Source organism: Mesoplodon densirostris, chromosome 7, assembly GCF_025265405.1.
Source record: "Mesoplodon densirostris isolate mMesDen1 chromosome 7, mMesDen1 primary haplotype, whole genome shotgun sequence".
Taxonomy (NCBI): domain Eukaryota; kingdom Metazoa; phylum Chordata; class Mammalia; order Artiodactyla; family Ziphiidae; genus Mesoplodon; species Mesoplodon densirostris.
Genome location: NC_082667.1, coordinates 72549852 through 72567645, shown reverse-complemented (window position 1 = coordinate 72567645; position 17794 = coordinate 72549852). Strand labels below are relative to the sequence as shown.

General features: G+C 38.5%; 2 protein-coding genes across 5 annotated transcripts in view; both read left to right on the top strand.

The window, feature by feature from the left end:
* PIK3C2A (phosphatidylinositol-4-phosphate 3-kinase catalytic subunit type 2 alpha) overlaps positions 1 to 7251 on the top strand; it is a 173320-nt gene extending 166069 nt beyond the window's left edge. For 3 of the 4 annotated variants that reach the window (XM_060105069.1, XM_060105070.1, XM_060105068.1), the window contains 6 exons: positions 240 to 364; positions 1275 to 1392; positions 1489 to 1561; positions 2121 to 2230; positions 2318 to 2443; positions 4117 to 7251. In XM_060105069.1, coding sequence (XP_059961052.1) covers positions 240 to 364; positions 1275 to 1392; positions 1489 to 1561; positions 2121 to 2230; positions 2318 to 2443; positions 4117 to 4299 — 735 coding nt within the window. In that variant the 3' untranslated portion in view covers positions 4300 to 7251. The remainder of the gene's footprint in view (positions 1 to 239; positions 365 to 1274; positions 1393 to 1488; positions 1562 to 2120; positions 2231 to 2317; positions 2444 to 4116) is intronic. The other variant, XM_060105071.1, reaches the window with a different exon arrangement.
* Positions 7252 to 13675: 6424 nt separating this feature from the next.
* Positions 13676 to 16929, top strand: RPS13 (ribosomal protein S13). The gene is made up of 6 exons (XM_060103287.1): positions 13676 to 13778; positions 13921 to 13969; positions 14372 to 14450; positions 15625 to 15794; positions 16119 to 16219; positions 16850 to 16929. The coding sequence occupies exons 1-6, from the start codon at positions 13756 to 13758 to the stop codon at positions 16881 to 16883; spliced, it is 456 nt and encodes a 151-aa protein (XP_059959270.1). The 5' UTR covers positions 13676 to 13755; the 3' UTR covers positions 16884 to 16929.
* Positions 16930 to 17794: the final 865 nt, after the last annotated feature.

Genomic DNA, 17794 nt, shown 5'->3' with positions numbered 1-17794 from the left:
AGAAATAGAATGACTTTCACATTCCAGTTCTTATTTATTTAGACAATAGTTAAGCTTACTCTTAGAATGTAGTTAGATATGCTATAAATACCTTGACTTTATATTTGCTGTTTCCTATTGGTGACATATATATTGCAAAGTGAAAAGCACTTGGTACATATAATGGTCAAGCTGAAAATTTTCTATCAAGAAAGGTTATATTATAAATCTAATGTGTTAGGGGTGTGATGTCTTTTCAGATTTACGTAGTCCGAATTTTGAGGGAAGGACAGCTTGAGCCATCATTTGTGTTCCGGACATTTGACGAGTTTCAGGAACTTCACAATAAGCTCAGTATTATTTTTCCACTTTGGAAGTTACCAGGGTATGTTCTCATCCTTGTACATTAATCTTGTTTTATAGGAAACAATTTCTTTATTATCACATATAGGTCAAAAGCTTTGTGTTAAGTTGGTGTAAGATACTGTACTATGGACCGTGTGTAGCTAATTTTCCTTTGTATCACAAGAGCCTGACACAGTACTAGACATAAACAAGGAACTAAGTTTTTCTTCAATGATTATGATCTTAAACTTAAAATATGGGATTTTCTAGCTTTCTAAATCACTGCAGGAATAATCTGTTACAGCCATATTGAGCTCCTCTGAAAAACAATAAACTGAGGCACTGATCACTAATCAAAATGTTAGTGTTTAGGTCTGTATTTGATACCCTTTGGAAACCTTCAATTTTTAAGGTAGCTAATGACCAGTAGATGTCCTGTGTTGAATTGCTCCCATTCTTCTCAAGACTAGATTTTGAAAATAAGGAGGCAGCATAGTGGGTATCAGAGTTTATTTCCATGTGCAGTCTCATTTTTCCACTGCCACCAAAATAAGCAGAGTTAAGATGAACTTCATTTGAACCCTATGGCATTTGTGGATTTTACTGGTATCAATAATAGCTACGGCTGATTGAATAATGATTATTTTGGAGGATAAGATCTGCAAATTTGTGAATGATTAATCTTGAGTAGAAATAAGTAGGAAATAAGTAATAAATATGCATATTAGCAAAGCAATGTACGTTTTGTACCAAGATCATAAAAGGATAATATATACTTGAACTGTTTCATCTCTAGTACTTGGAAAAGAAATCCAAAAATTACTTTATAGTGAATTAAGACTTCACTTTGTATTTAAGTGTATAAAAGAATATTTCTAAGTATTATACTTGATTCTATAAATACTCCCAGATGAAATAATTTAAATTCCACTCCTTTTTTTCTTTTGTAGCTTTCCTAATAGGATGGTTCTAGGGAGAACACACATAAAAGATGTAGCAGCCAAAAGAAAAATTGAGTTAAACAGTTATTTACAGAGTTTGATGAGTGCTTCAACGGATGTAGCAGAGGTGACTATCCTAACTGAAAAATAATAACGTATTTTTTTCTGTGCTGCATAGTATTTAAATTAATGAGTCTTTTTTTTTTTTCCTCTTCCACCTTAGTGTGATCTTGTTTGTACCTTTTTCCACCCTTTACTTCGTGATGAGAAAGCTGAAGGAATAGCTAGGTCTGCCGGTGAGAATATTTTTCTCTTTATTGATAATTCATGACTCCCTATGACCTGCAAGTCTGTAACTTCTTGATGGATGTGGTAGAGTGACAGTGGGGTTACTGTCTGTAAACAGTGCGAATGAGGGGAGGGTATTCTTTCTAAGCCAGTTGATTTCTGGATAAACATAATTTTCCTAATGGAGTGTGATTACTAAAGAAGTGTGTATCAATGGTCTACCAGGTTCTTACCTTTTTTTTTTTTTTTTTTTCTCCGGTATGCGGGCCTCTCACTGTTGTGGCCTCTCCCGCTGCGGAGCACAGGCTCCGGATGCGCAGGCCCAGCGGCCATGGCTCACGGGCCCAGCCGCTCCGCGGCATATGGGATCCTCCCAGACCAGGGCACGAACCCGTATCCCCTGCATCGGCAGGCGGACTCTTAACCACTGCGCCACCAGGGAGGCCCAAGGTTCTTACCTTTTTTCCTCCAACATGTGATGGTCCTGTAATTAGAGCAAAAACTTTTGTTGCAGCTTGAACCACTGCAAGCAACATAAAATAAAGATGAACATATTTATATTTTCAGATGCAGGTTCCTTCAGTCCTACTCCAGGCCAAATAGGAGGAGCAGTGAAATTATCCGTCTCTTACCGAAATGGCACTCTTTTCATCATGGTGATGCACATCAAAGATCTTGTGAGTGATTACAAATAATGATGATTGTAGAGGAAACCTGTACCTTGGTAGGAAACATTACTGTTAAGGGAATGCTTTTCTTTATAGGTTACTGAAGATGGGGCTGACCCAAATCCATATGTCAAGACGTACCTACTTCCAGATACCCACAAAACATCCAAACGTAAAACCAAAATTTCACGAAAAACTAGGAATCCAACATTCAATGAAATGGTAAGTTAAAACCATTTCTAAAAATGTCCTAGATTTGTTGTTTTAAGATTTTTAATTTTAAACACTTTAAATTAAAACTTTTTAGCTATCAGTAGCTGAACTATTTATTGTACTAGTAAGGCAAACCACTAGCAGTCCAATGGTATTTAACAAAATGATGCAGAATTGAACCTTTGGTCATAGATCCTTAGGCTTTAAAAAGATCTTAGGGGCCATTATTCAACTACCCTTCTAGTGCTTAAACCCTTTCAAAAAGTGGATGTCTAATCTGTGCTGAAATACTTCCAGGCCATCCAGTTTGTTTTGGGCAGCTCCAACTCTTAGATCATTTTCTTTACTGAGCTGAGATCTTCACTCCCTCTAGTTTGCACCTGTATGTCTCAGTTGTACCTCTTGGAACCACACAGAAATGCTCTGTTCTTCCTTCTACGTGGCAGCCCTTGAGATAACTGAAGTTCAAATGCCCTTCCTCTTTATTCTGTTGAAACATCTTGAGGACCTTTACCTTGGTTTGATAGGAGGTAGTTTCAAAATCATCCTCCTTCTAATTTGTCTTAGTCTGTCAACAACCCTCGTAAAATAGAGTGATCTGAACTGAAAGCAGTAAGCAAAACATCAGCTGAACAGTGGGGAGCAGAACTGGGACTTTGCTGAGCCACTCATGGTCAACTTATACATTTACTAATCTATTAAAATGCGCTAACCCTTAGTCAACTACTAGTTTGGGATAATAACCACATTATTTGTGTACATTAACATTATGTCCACACAAAAATGTCTGGATAGAGATTTGGAAGCAAATAATTCTGAAGTTTCATCAAGGTTATAAATTTATTAAAACTACAGAATACCCTTTCAGCCCTTTTTCAAAGCATATAAAATGTTTGGAGAAGACCAATTGGTATTATTCTCAAAAAATAGTATAGGCTTTTCTTCTAGTTAGTGTTATACTTTCAAGAAACTGAAATGTGGTCATTTTTTTAGTTCTTTTAGTCAAACAGTGAGAACTAGATTAAGGAGATGTTGCTCAGAAGTTATGGTGAGGCTTTCTTGAAAAGAAAAAAATGGTGTTGCATGCAGAGTTTGAAAGAGAATAACCTTACAACACTCCAGATTTGCTACAAAGTACATTTGTAATTGGTGATTTTGCACTGAATTATGGATAATCAGAAATTATCACTTCATGGTATATAAAATCCAACAGAATAAAGACAACAAAAGGAAATTTTAATCCCTCACTTTTTGTAAAATAGTTACAATTACACTATCCCAACTTGCTTCCTTCTACTCTCTTTTACTTCCATTCTCTTCCTTCCATTTCTCTTTTAAAGATGATCTATTAAATTATCTTAAGGCAGGCTGCCATGTAATTTCCCTTCCCCATACCTCCATTTCAGAAAAACCATGTTTTTAGTTTTTAGCTAATAATAATTTTCTGCTTTGTGCATTCCTGTCAGACACTCAGAGGAATGATAATACAATCCAAGACTCCTGAAATACAAAATGTGCATCTAAAGTGTGAGACATATTCTACCAGATATGTCATAATCAATGTCATTAGTTGTAGTCACTCTTTGACTAATAATCTCACTTATGTTTTTAAGTAAAATACTCCTAGAAACCGGACAAATAAATAATTTGTAATCTGCTGTTTCTTTTTGCCTTTGCTATAGCTTGTGTACAATGGATATAGCAAAGAAACCCTAAGACAGAGAGAACTTCAGCTAAGTGTACTCAGTGCAGAATCTCTGCGGGAGAATTTTTTCTTGGGTGGAATAACCCTGCCTTTGAAAGATTTCAACTTGAGCAAAGAGACAGTTAAGTGGTATCAGCTGACTGCAGCAACCTATTTGTAAGCTAGTGAATTTCTGAGCTTTGGAAGCAAGAATAGTTATAAACATGTGCAGACACACGTGAACTTTGTATAATATTTTTATACTGGACAGAAATTATAAAGTAAATGTACTTGCTGCATTTCAACACATCTGTTGGACCAACAGTTACTTAACTTTTATGAATTTGTTGACTCCATTGCTGTTTTAAAGTCATTGTATAGAATGCTGTAAATCCTAAACTTAATATATAATAAGTCCTGAAAAAGACTTTGAGCTGGTGAAGGAGTTAATCCTTTCTTGAGTAATTCAGAGTAATAGCTTTAGTGTGGTCTGATAGTATTGTCAGTTCAACCATCTATTTTGCATTGTTTCTTACACAGACATAGCATGTTTGTTTTCCTGTTTTGCACCTTTTACAGCCTTTACCACTGTGTATGTCCACAAACACCAAAGGAGAGGAAAGGTGCAGGATGTTACCATAAAATGCAGCTGCTATTCACAGGGCTGAAAAGCAAAGCACAAATAATAGTTATGTTAAGAACTACTAAGTAGTTTATAGAAGTAGGGGAAAATAACATTGCTTTTTATTATTCATGTCTTTAAAACCTTTTTCAGAATAAGTGCCAATCACTGAAGTTGTAAATAATGGTGCCTTAACTTCATATGCTTCTCTGGCACTTCATTCTGAGTTTTTTCCTGACTTAATAGTAAGTAGTTTTCACTCCCTTTTTACTAAAGACAAGAAATTATGTAAATTTACTAATGCTTTCCCCACAGATAGATCATTTTCTGTACTTCAGATGTGTGACTTATTAGTTATTTAAACATCAGCCATTTGTTTTATGTTTTCGTTGCCCAGTAACTGAATGAGATTCATCAACGTAGATGTACACTATATTCCATCATTCCATTATAATTCTACATTTATTCCCAGGAGGGTGAACTGAAGTTTGGTAATTTTACCTCCATATATCTATACTCCACCCCCTCATTAAACGAGAGAAAATATTCCCTCAAGTGTCCATTCCTGTTCGGTAGAAGAACTCCATGAGTAGGGCAGACTCTTCACAAGAGGCCCAGGACAAGAACTCTAGGGTCCAGACTAAATTTTAATGTAGACCTTTATGGCACAGTTCGTCTTGTACACTGTCTTACTTATTACCTTTGTAAACATTTTACATTTGCATGAATTACTTTCCTTAATATAATGAGATTTAGAATCATAAGGGACATGATTGAAATCATTCTATAGTAACCATTAAGAACAGGGTTCACTTTTATTAGTTATTCAACTTCACACATAATTTTGTGTTTAGTTTGGATAAATAGGTATATATAATATTAATTCTCATGGCTAGAATAGGAATTCACTTTTAAGTGGTAAGAGACTGTAGCAATCAAGTTGCTGTGGGATAACTGACAAAACATTCAATGAAAAATACCAAGAAAGGAAGGACAATCTCCGATTCAGTTGCCCAGAACAGAATTTTTATAAACTGTGCAAATGTTTAATGTAAATGGTGATACCTGCAGAGCAGACAAAGAAGAGTTGAGAATGTATCAGTGGGACAGGTTAAAAAAAAAACTTGAAATTTTTGGTGCCTAACACTAATGGTCCACTTGTAGGAAACCCCATATGATATATGAATGTCTTTTTTTTATATTAAAATGTGTTGTCTATTTAATAAGTTAATTAAAAGGCAGATCAAAACACCGCTGTTTATTTGCTTTTTCCACATACAGTTAACATTTCCTTAAAGTGTGTAAGTAGCTTTGCAAATGTGAAGAAGTACTAGACATTTTCACTTGTTTTTAAGACCTAATTCCATTCCATGAATTGTCACTTAGCCACTGTTTAAAAAAAGAAAAGAAAAGAAAAGAAAAGAAAAAAAAGTACTGTCTTGGTAAAAGGTCACTGTTACCTGGACTCAGTGTATACTGCCTGTTTGCAATCTGTTATAGCAGTGTCTTTTATACAAATAGTAGAGCTAGAAAATGTGATGTCACTTTTCAATTGCAAGAAATAATGGATTTTTAATCCAAAAATACATATTATACACTCTGTATAGTTAACCAGAGTTCAAAACAAGTGGTAATCTTTCTCTTAATTTAACTCATTATGTGCCTTCTTTGGTCATTAAAAAAACACACATACATTAAGTATATTTTAAATATAAGTTATTTCTTTGTGAACGCTAATCTTCAGCCCTTACCAAAAACAAACAAAAAATGACAGAGGCGCCTCTTGCACTACTTACTATCAATAAAATTTTAAATGTTTTTTTAAACATTTTTTTAAAGCTTGCATTAAAGTAAATCTGAAACTAAAGTTTAAACAAACTAGCCAAGACACTAATTTTTATGTATAATCACAGTGTTTTATACCTATCTTTACTGAGTAAAAATAGTTATGCTTAAGTCGTACACCAAAAGAATTTTTTCCCCTTGCAGTGTTTTGGGATTTGAAAATAATGGTTTACTCAAAGAATCTATTATTTTCTCTACTGAGGAACCCAATGTAGAACTTGCACTGATGTTTTTATTACTGCCTTTATAAGAATCTGTAGGTATCTAAATGTTAAGGCATGTATGATCTTTGATAAAGTATTCTTTTATCTTTTCAAATTAATGTTGTGTAAAAGTTTCAATATCTTGCCTTAAATTGGTTGACTGTTCTTTCTAGGATTCATGTGGCATTTAAAAAAGAAAACATTAAATTTGATACTTAGACTTCAGATCAAAAAGGAATCAAGCCCCACTACCATAATCCATGGATTTACTTACATGCTGTTTGACTAGCAATGCAAATATGAATAAATGTGGCAGTTAGTCTCATCTGTAAGAACCAAATACTTTAATTATGTTAAGGTAGTTAATAAAGATGTATAATATTTTTATTAATACCTTGAATATATTCAGTGGATTGAATGTGACTTCATAACTGTACTACAATTGTATTAAAATATTTCTGGAACAAAGGAACTCTGCTATCATTTCTTTTTTTTTAAGATTTTTTTTTTTTGATGTGGACCATTTTTAAAGTCTTTATGGAATTTGTTACATTATTGCTTCTGTTTTATGTTTTGGTTTTTTGGCCACGAGGCATGTGGGATCTTGGCTCCCTGACCAGGGATCAAACCCACACCCCCTACATTGGAAGGCAAAGTCTTAACCACTGGACCACCAGGGAAGTCCCCATGCTATGATTTCTTTCCTCATCCACATATTAACATTTTTGGTTCCAAACTTTGATATGAGCTCACTGTTGCTGTTCTTTGCATCCAACCCAGGAGTTTATTAGCTTCAGATAATCCTGAATTTCAGAACTGGCCTGTGATCTGCCCCTAAAAATGTCCAAATAGAGTGTCTGACTTCTAAGTGTGGTTCTTGGAAGGTCTGGATTGCCACTTTGTTAGAGCCCCATCACCATTTCATAGAAGTGAAATGCTTCTGTGAGTATGGTCCCTGGCCTTTGGTAATTTACTTAAATATTAAGTATGTTTATAGCATGGCTATTACTATACTGTCTTCAGAACAGAGAATGTAGATTCTTAATACCATACCTCCATCCTGGAATGATACCAGTGAGGCTGTGGTTCTCTGATCCTAGAGATAACATGTAAAAGGGCCAGAGACCATGAAAGAGCAATAACTTAATTAGAGCCAGTTTCTTTGGTTGATAAACTCAGTTTGTGTCAGAAACAAAACAACTGTATTTTACCCTTACTGTTTTGAAACACTTTATCACGCAAATTTTAGACAAAGTTAGACAACAGTATAATGAACTCCATGAATGAATCCTGTCACACACCTTCAACAGTTATTACCTTAGGGCTAATCTTGTTTGATCTATATTAATGATGATGTGCCTAGGTGTAGATATCTTTATTTTTTTTTTCTATTTAGGATTCTTAAATCTATGGATCAGTAACTTTCTTCAGTTCTGAATAATTTTTTATGACTTCTTTTCCAATTCACTACTTCTCTCTTCAACTGTTTAACCCATTCATTGAGTTTTTAATTTGGGTTATTGTATTTTTCACTTCTATTTGGGGTTTTTTTCTGTTTATTTGAATCATGATCCAGCAAAGACACAAGACTGCCAGGATCAATGTGGAAAGAATAGTTCTTTTTCAACAAATGGGGCTGAGACAATTAGATAACCACATGCAAAAAAGTGAAGTAGGACTCTTACAACATATACAAAAATTAATTCAAAATGGATCAAAGACCTAAACATAACTAAAATTATAAAACTCTTAGAAGAAAACATAGGTGTACATCTTTGTAACCTAGAATTAGACAGGGTTTCTTTTCTTATGTCACAAAAAGCAGAAGCAACAACAGAAAAATAGATTGGTTTTCATCAAAATTAAAAACTTCTGTGCATCAAGGACACTATTAATAAAGTAAAAAAAGACAACTCACAGAATGGGAGAGAATATTCACATATACCTGATAAGGACCTGGTATGTGGAATACATAAAGCACTCTTAAAATTCAAGAGAAAGCAAACTCAAATTTTAAATGGGCAAAGGACTTTTGAACAGACGTTATTCCAGAATGGCCGACAATCACATGAAAAGATGCTCAATATCTCAGTCATTAGGGAAATACAAAACTACATTGAGATACCAATTCACACCCACTAGGATAGCTAGAATTTAAAAAGTTAAGTGTGAGGATATGGAGAAATTGGTGCCCTCATACACTGCTGGTAGGAATATAAAATGGTGCCAGCTGCTGTGGAAAACACTGGCAGTTCTCAAAAAGTTAAACATAGCTTCCCTGGTGGTGCAGTGGTTAAGAATCCACCTGCCAATGCAGGGGACACGGGTTCGACCCCTGGTCCGGGAAGATCCCACATGCCGCGGAGCAACTAAGCCCGTGAGCCACAACTACTGGAGCCTACGTGCCACAATTACTGAAGCCTGTGCGTGTAGAGCCCGTGCTCTGCCACAAGAGAAGTCACTGCAATGAGAAGCCCACGCACTGCAACGAAGAGTAGCCCCCACTCGCCGCAACTAGAGAAAGCCCGCGCGCAGCAACGAAGACCCAACGCAGCCAAAAATAACATACCTACATACATACATACAAACATAGTTACCCCTATGACTCAGCAATTCATATGGTATGTAATCTCCAAGAGAACTGAAAACAGGTACTCAAATACTTGTGCACAAATGTCCATAGCAGCATTATTCATAGTGGTCAAATAGTAGAAACAAGCCAAATATCCATCAACTGATGAATGGATAAAACAAAATGTGGTATATCCCTACGATGAAATATTATTCAGCCATTAAAAGATATGGAGCATTGATACATACTACAACATGGATGAACCTTAAAAACATGCTAATGGAAGAAACAACATATAAAAAGCCAAATATTGTATGATTTAATTTATATGAAAAGTCCAGAATAGGCAAATCCAAGGTGACAGAAAGCAGATTAGTGGTTGCCAGGGACTGTGGGGGACGGGATACTGAAGAGTGATTGCTTAAAGAACAGAAAGCTTTTTTTTAGATTTATTTTTTATTGAAGTATAGTTGAATTATAATGTTAATTATTGTACAGCAAAGTGACTCAGTTATACATATACATATATATATATACATTCTTTTTCATATTCTTTTCCATTATAGTTTATCACAGGATATTGACTATAGTTCCCTGTGCTATACAGTAGGACCTTGTTGTTTATCCATTTTATATATACCAGTTTGCATCTGTTAATCCCAAACTCCCACTCCTATCCTCCCCCTTGGCAGCCACCAGTCTATTCTCTGTGTCCCTGATTCTGTTTCATAGATAGGTTAATTTGTGTCATATTTTAGATTCCACATATAAGTGATATCATATGGTATTTGTCTAGAATAGAAAGCTTTTTTAAAAAAATTTATTTTTTTGGCTGCGTTGGGTCTCTGTTGCTGCGCACGGGCTCTCCTCTGGTTGCAGCAAGCCGGGTCTACTCTTCCTTGGGGTGTGCGGGCTTCTCATTGTGGTGGCTTCTCTTGTTGCAGAGCACAGGCTGTAGGTGCGCAGGCTTCAGTAGCTGTAGCACGCAGGCTCTAGAGTGCAGGCTTAGTAGTTGTGGCGCACGGGCTTAGTTGCTCTGCGGCATGTGGGATCTTCCCGGACCAGGGCTCGAACTTGCGTCCCCTGCATTGGCAGGTGGATTCTTAACCACTGTGCCACCAGGGAAGCCCAGAAAGCTTTTTAATGAAAATTCCTGGAATTAGTGGTGATGGTTGCACAACACTGTAAATGTGCTAATAGGTACTGGATTATACACTTTAAAATGGTTACTATAGTGGATTTTATGGTGTGTGAATTTTACCTCAATAAAATGTTTAGAAGCTCATACAATCAATTTTTAGAAACCATTTGATCATGGAACCTCTGCCTTTAATAAATGTGTTAACACTGACTTTTTTTAGATAGTGAAATTATAATTTCCCCTTTTTTGTCTTTGAAAAATCAGAAGGTTTTAATTAACAAAAAGTTCTCCAAAAAACATGCCACATTTAAAGGCAATAGAAGGTAAATATCATTTAATTAAAATTTATACACATCATATTTTATCTTTATTATTACTGAATATGCAAACATGGCCAGATAAAGAATTGAAAACTAGTGGAGGGCTTAAACATGACTAAAACAAAAAACCCTGAAATAATAGTTATAATAAATATTTGAGTCAACATTCCTATATCCTTATTAGAAAAGTTGTATGGTCTTTTTAACAACTGATTTTTTTTAATGATTTTTTTTAAACCAGAGTGGTATTCTCAAAATAATCCAGTCCTAGTATTGGTTGTATCACAGATATCCTTCAAATCATTCTACTACAAGACATAAGTGTGATAAGTTAGCAGGCTGAGGGCAAATCATTCTGGCAGTGCTTGAGTACTCAAAAACCTCATGTATAACTAAGAAAGTGATTTGATCCAAATCACACACAGATGTATGGTAATCCAGGTCTAGATTGCCAAATCTTACTCTTCCCACTGTGCCTCCTGAAATAAAGTTTGTAGTCTACACATCTTCATGAGGAAAAAATTACTTCTTTAGATTCATATTGCCAAATCTTACTCTTCCCACTGTGCCTCCTGAAATAAAGTTTGTAGTCTACAGTGTAATCTTCCTGAGGAAAAAATTACTTCTTTAGATTCATTCTTTCAAAATATTTTTGACTGCATAGTTAGGCACTGTTCTTGGTGCTGGAGGTGAAAGCAATGAACAATCTAAGAGTTCAAATTTATTGGAGGGAGGCAACCAAACAAGCAACTAGAAAGGAAAAATGAAAGCACAAAAACAAACATACAGATCAATGGAACAGAACAGAGAGCCCAGAAATAAACCCACACACCTACAGTCAATTAATCTTCGACAAAGGAGGGAAGAATATACAATGGAGAAGAGTCTCTTCATCAAGTGGTGTTGGGAAAGCTGGACAGCTGCATGTAAATCAGTGAAGTTAGAATACACCCTCACACTGTACACAAAAACTCAAAATGGCTTAAAGACTTACATATCAGACATGACACCATAAAACTCCTAGAAGAGAACATAGGCAAAACATTCTCTGACATAAATCATAGCAGTGTTTTCTTAGGTCAGTCTCCCAAGGCAATAGAAATAAACAAAAGGGACCTAATCAAACATAAGCTCTTGCATAGCAAAGGAAACCATAAACCAAATCAAAAGACAACCTATGGGAGAAAATATTTGCAAATGATGCAGCCAACACGGGCTTAATTTCCAAAATATACAAACAGCTCATACAACTCTAACGAAAACAAACAGTCCAATCAAAAAATGGGCAGAAGACCTAAACAGACATTTCTCCAAAGAAGACATGCAGATGGCCAACAGGCACATGAAAAGATGCTCAACACCACTAATTATTAAAGAAATGCATATTAAAACTATTAAGTATCACTTCACATCGGTTAGAATAGCCATCATCAAAAAGTCTACAAATAAAACATGCTGGAGAGGGTGCGGAGAAAAGGGATTCCTCCCACACTGTTGATAGGAATGTAAATTGGTGCAGCCACTGTGGAAAACAGGATGGAGGTTCCTTAAAAAATTAATAGAGTTACCATATGATCAGCAATCCCACTCCCGGGTATATATCCGGAAAAGACAAAAGCTCTAATTTGAAAAGATACATGCATCCTAATGTTCATAGTGGCACTATTTACAGTAGCCAAGACATGGAAGCAACCTAAGTGTCCATCAACAGATGAATGGATAAAGATGTTTTTATATCTATATATATATATCTATATATGCAATCGAATGTTAGCCATAAAAAAGAATGAAATAATGCCATTTCAGCAACATGGATGGACCCAGAGATTATCATACTAAGTCAGACAGAAAGACAAATATTACATGGTATCACTTTTATGTGGAATCTAAAAAATAGTACAAATGAACTTATTTACAAAACAGAAACACAGACATAGAAAACAAACATGGTTACCAATAGCGAAGGCAGAGGGAAGGAGTATGGGATTTTAAAAATAAATAAATAAATAAAGGAAAATGACAAGAGACTATGTGTTATGAGGATAATCAATAGGCTACTGTGTTGGGAGGGAAAAGAACTACTTTAAAGGGAACGGTTTTCCTCAGGGAGGGCCTCATTGAGATGACACAGAGGCCAGGATCTGACTTCTCTGTAGTCAGTGACCCCTCCCCTGAAAGATTAGCATTAGAAATAAGAAATGTTACTCTTGGCTAGGAGGCAGCCACTACCATTACTTCCAATGTAGCACTTATCACCATGGTATTGTACCTGCGAATTTTTTGTATGTATGTATTTTTCTGGCTCCGCGGCGCAGCTTGTGAGATCTTAGCTCCACGACCAGGTACCAAACCCAGGCCCTTGGCAGTGAGGGGGCGGTGTCCTAACCACTGGACCACCAGGGAATTCCCCCATGTGAATGTTTTAAGGGCAGGGACAGACTTTGAGGTATCCAGTGCCAAGGCAAAGCCTGGCACTGGTGAGTGGATGAACAATTGTGTAGGGCTGAACTTCTGACGCCCAAATTCGCTGGGCGGTGGGGGCGCACATAACGGCCTTCTTTAAGGGCGGGGACCAAGTCTACCAACCTCTGCAGCCGTATCTGTTCCATTCGCACTCCCAGTCCGGCTTCCGAACCTGAAACACCTCGGCGCAAAAGCACTTCTAACGAGCCCACAGCCCAGGCTGGAGGCGGACTCTTTTTCCCCCTCTCTAGCCTAGCACCGCCTCAAACACCGATGCATGCCGGGATGTGTAGTCCACGTTGAAGTGCTTTTCGGGATATGTAGTCAGGCGGTCGCCGGGAAACACGCCGCGCAGCTCCGCCTCCTGCCGGCGAGGAAGCGAGGACGTGTGAGGTCACTTCCGGCGTGCAGGGCGGCTTCCTACGGCGCTCCAACCCTCTCTCTCCTTTTCGCTACCACACCGCCGCCATCATGGGTCGCATGCATGCTCCCGGGTGAGCTTGGGTTTGTGAACGGGTTGCTAGGGCTGAGCCCGGGGATTGGGGGGAAAGAGGGAGTGTGGGCAGCGGGTCGAGGGGGTTAGCTTCTGGGCTGCTATGGCAGCCATCCTAACCCCGAGACTGCTTCTCTCCCCAGGAAGGGCCTGTCCCAGTCGGCTCTACCCTACCGCCGCAGCGTCCCCACCGTAAGTAGCGCGCGGGATCGGGGAGAGGCCGGGAGGGGGTGCCATTCGTTGCTTGGGGGAAGCGGAGCGGGGATAGGGACCACGTGTGCATGAGGAGCGCGGTTTTTTTGTTTGTTTGTTTGCGGTACGCGGGCCTCACTGTTGCGGCCTCTCCCGTTGCGGAGCACAGGCTCCGGACGCGCAGGCTCAGCGGCCATGGCTCAAGGGCCTAGCCGCTCCGCGGCATTTGGAATCCTCCCGGACCGGGGCACGAACCCGTGTCCCCTGCATCGGCAGGCGGACTTCCAACCACTGCGCCACCGGGGAAGCCCAGGAGCGCGGTTTTGAAGCTGGAGGGGACCGCTGTGTTTCGGTACCATCCCTGGTTTCTCGTCTTAAAGCCGCTTTCTTTACCATTAACAGTGGCTGAAGCTGACGTCTGACGACGTGAAGGAGCAGATCTACAAACTGGCCAAGAAGGGCCTGACTCCCTCGCAAATAGGTGAGTGTTTTTGTTTAATGCAGCCCCTTCCGCTTGCCCTCGTGTAACCTGCGGAAGAAGACTCGGGGGGGGGAGGTAAATGTCTCACACGTGGCTTGAAAATCTTTTGCTCGTTTTCCTTGCTTTACTGTTGATGACCGAGGCCTAGTCTTCATTTGCTGAACTCTCAGGTTCTTACTTGGAAGACGGTAAAGTGAGTAAAATGTGCTCCAAAATTTGATGAGTATTTTCTTTGGGCTAGGCACTCTCCTAGGTGCATGGTTCTAAGCACTTTACATATGCTGACGTTGTGTAATTCTGACAGCCATACTTTCAAATAAATACTAGTTTTCTTTAAGCTGAGGAAACTGAGGCACATTGCAGCTGTGTAACACGCCCCAAATCACACAGGTGTTAATGGAAGAGTTGGGATTGGCTACTCAGAGAGCTCATCACTTTCTCACAGTTAGAGGTGGTTTGAACCTCAGCTGTGTGTGACTTTGTGCAAATGGCTTCATTCAGTGAATGTTTGCCTGCTGTGTGATTCTGGATCCTGAGAATAAAGTAATCATAAAAAGGGCAACTTAGTCTTCTGGAGTTTACAGACTAGTGGAGGTATTGCACACAATAGGAGATACATAATATAATAGACTGTCAAGTAGTCAGATGGTGCTGTTTTTTTTTTTTTTTTTTTCTTTTTGCGGTATGTGGGCCTCTCACTGTTGTGGCCTCTCCCGTTGCGGAGCACAGGCTCCGGATGCGCAGGCCCAGCGGCCATGGCTCACGGGCCCAGCCGCTCCGCGGCATATGGGATCCTCCCAGACCGGGGCACGAACCCGTATCCCCTGCATCGGCAGGCGGACTCTTAACCACTGCGCCACCAGGGAGGCCCCAGATGGTGCTGTTTTGAAGAATCTCCTTGATTCCTTTGGTGGCCTGTAATCCAACAGCTCCCTATGATGATGGTCTTACAGCATTCGCAGTTTCCACCAGGAGGGTTTTCCTTAGTGTTGGGTAAACCGTCCTTAGCTGTCTGACTGAGCTTTGCACGCAGTCTAACGTCGGTGTCTGATGTATAAAAGTAAGCCTTGTTTTACAGATGGGAAACTTGGAAAATGACTTGATCTCAGAGCCTTGACGTCACATGCTCCAATTTGTATGTTTGGTGTGGGAATTTATATTATTCCCTTTTCAGGTGTAATCCTGAGAGACTCACATGGTGTTGCACAAGTACGTTTTGTGACAGGCAATAAAATCTTGAGAATTCTTAAGTCCAAAGGACTTGCTCCTGATCTTCCTGAGGATCTCTATCATTTAATTAAGAAAGCTGTTGCTGTTCGAAAGCATCTCGAGAGAAACAGAAAGGTAAGAGAAGAGGACTGTTTGTACTAATTCATTTCAGTAAAATATAATGCATGTGATTTGAATTATCCAAGGTGGGTTAGGGCACAAACAAGTCACACTGTTTGCTTTGAAATAAGAGTTCCACCGGAAGAGATTTGCAGGGGGAGCTTTGGCTCCCTAAATTCCCTTAAGGACTTAATCTAGCCACATGAACCCTAGCCTGTGGTTCTGTTAAGGGACACTGGGTAACTTCTCATTAAAGTACGTGGTGTCTATACATTCTACTGTTAAAATAATGTTTAGTTTTGAATGGTTTTACTGAATTCTGTCAATTTTTATTTTTAGGATAAAGATGCCAAATTCCGTCTGATTCTGATTGAGAGCCGTATTCACCGGTTGGCTCGATATTACAAGACCAAACGAGTCCTCCCCCCCAATTGGAAATAGTAAGTATTGACCCCTTTTGTTAACAAGAACAGGAGTTGGCCAGATATTAAATAGTAATAATTATAGTAAAAGGCCTGACAGTAAATGTGTTAGACTGTGGCCCTATGGTTAACTACTCTTTCAACTCTGATTATAGCAAGAAACCAGCCATAGACAATACATAAACAGGTGGACATGGCTGTGCTCCATTGAAACTATTTACAAAGACAAAGGGCCATGATTCTGTAGACCACTGATTTAGAACACAAGCAAGCCCTTTGAAATAGCTTTTAGATTGTGGGTAAAGTTTCAGTTCTTACTTCTGCTCCCGGGTGCTTATGTTGTCTTAATTTTTGCTTAGATTGCTCACTAATAATGACTAATTTCCAGACATTTGGAGTTTCCACCAGAAAGGTTTTTCCTTATGTTGGCCAGTTCTTTGGATGTTTAAGTGATCATCTTCATATTATGCTTGATCATAATGAACTGATTCAGGAACTGAGCTGTTTGGTGCATTTATATATTGGGGGTTTATTTTAGCTGTTAGGAAATAGCTCTCAGTTTTTGGAGATTCTTGGAATGAATATGGAGGACTTTCATTAATCTAGCTCTTCTCATCCCCGCGCCCTCCTTTTTTTTTTCCTTTTCAGCGAGTCATCCACAGCCTCTGCCCTGGTTGCATAAATTTGTCTGTTGTACTCAAGCAATAAAATCATTGTTTAACTAGAAACATGTTTTGTATTTCTTTCCGTAAAAAAATTCAGTGGTTTCTGTGTTTATGTTTTTGACGTGGATGTGTGTTAGCAGAATTAGAACTGGGTGATTCCACAGGGAGAAATAAGATAGCATCTATCCATTACATCCCTTCACTGCTCAAACTAGTTGAGCAGTTCATAACTTCATGGTGATTTCTGTGTACAAAGTGGGTAGGTATTGGAAGAGACTAGGAGGTGGTGACTTACTGTTTTGATGTCATGGCAAAAATGTTTCTAAGTAATTTTGATACATTTGATGTATTTGAGGTAGATCTGTGATGTTATCTACATTGAAATACCAGAAATACACATGAAAGCGCCTGGAGGGGAGGGCATCTTTAGTATGGAGGGACTTTGGAAGCAATATTTGATCCCAATCCTGTGGGTGAGGCTTAAAGATGAAGAAGGGCTTCAGGGAACAGGAAGAACTATGAGATGAGCTTAGCTCCCTGAGCCTTGCAACTTTTGGATAGGTTAGGACAAAACTTACTTAGCTGGTGTTGTCAGAATATTCATTTAATTAATTCTTAAAACTTAATGAGGTACATGGGTAACCCTGTTTGAAAGAGGCAAGTCTTGAACAGCTGGAGTGAGGTGTTCAAGGCTGTAAAACCAGTAAATGAGAAGCTGCACGTCTGGCTGGTTTACTCCTTCAGAACTCAGAAAATTCAAGCAAGCCATGTGTATGTACCACATTTTTTTCTAAGTGTTTATCATTTGAATAAATGTTTAATCTTTTTCCTTAAGCTTTCCCCATGCAGTAAGCTTTCCCCAAGCAGTAATCAAGGTTGTGGTCGAAATCACACTCAGGCAAAGTCCCTTGTTTTCAAGAGACCAGTA

Bases quoted from the DNA above. Each gene is read 5' to 3' on its own strand.
- RPS13 (XM_060103287.1), top strand. From the start codon at position 13,756: ATGGGTCGCATGCATGCTCCCGG. The intron at 13,970-14,371 runs GTAAGTAGCGCG...TACCATTAACAG, and splicing joins ACCGCCGCAGCGTCCCCACC to TGGCTGAAGCTGACGTCTGA. The intron at 14,451-15,624 runs GTGAGTGTTTTT...TTCCCTTTTCAG, and splicing joins CCTGACTCCCTCGCAAATAG to GTGTAATCCTGAGAGACTCA.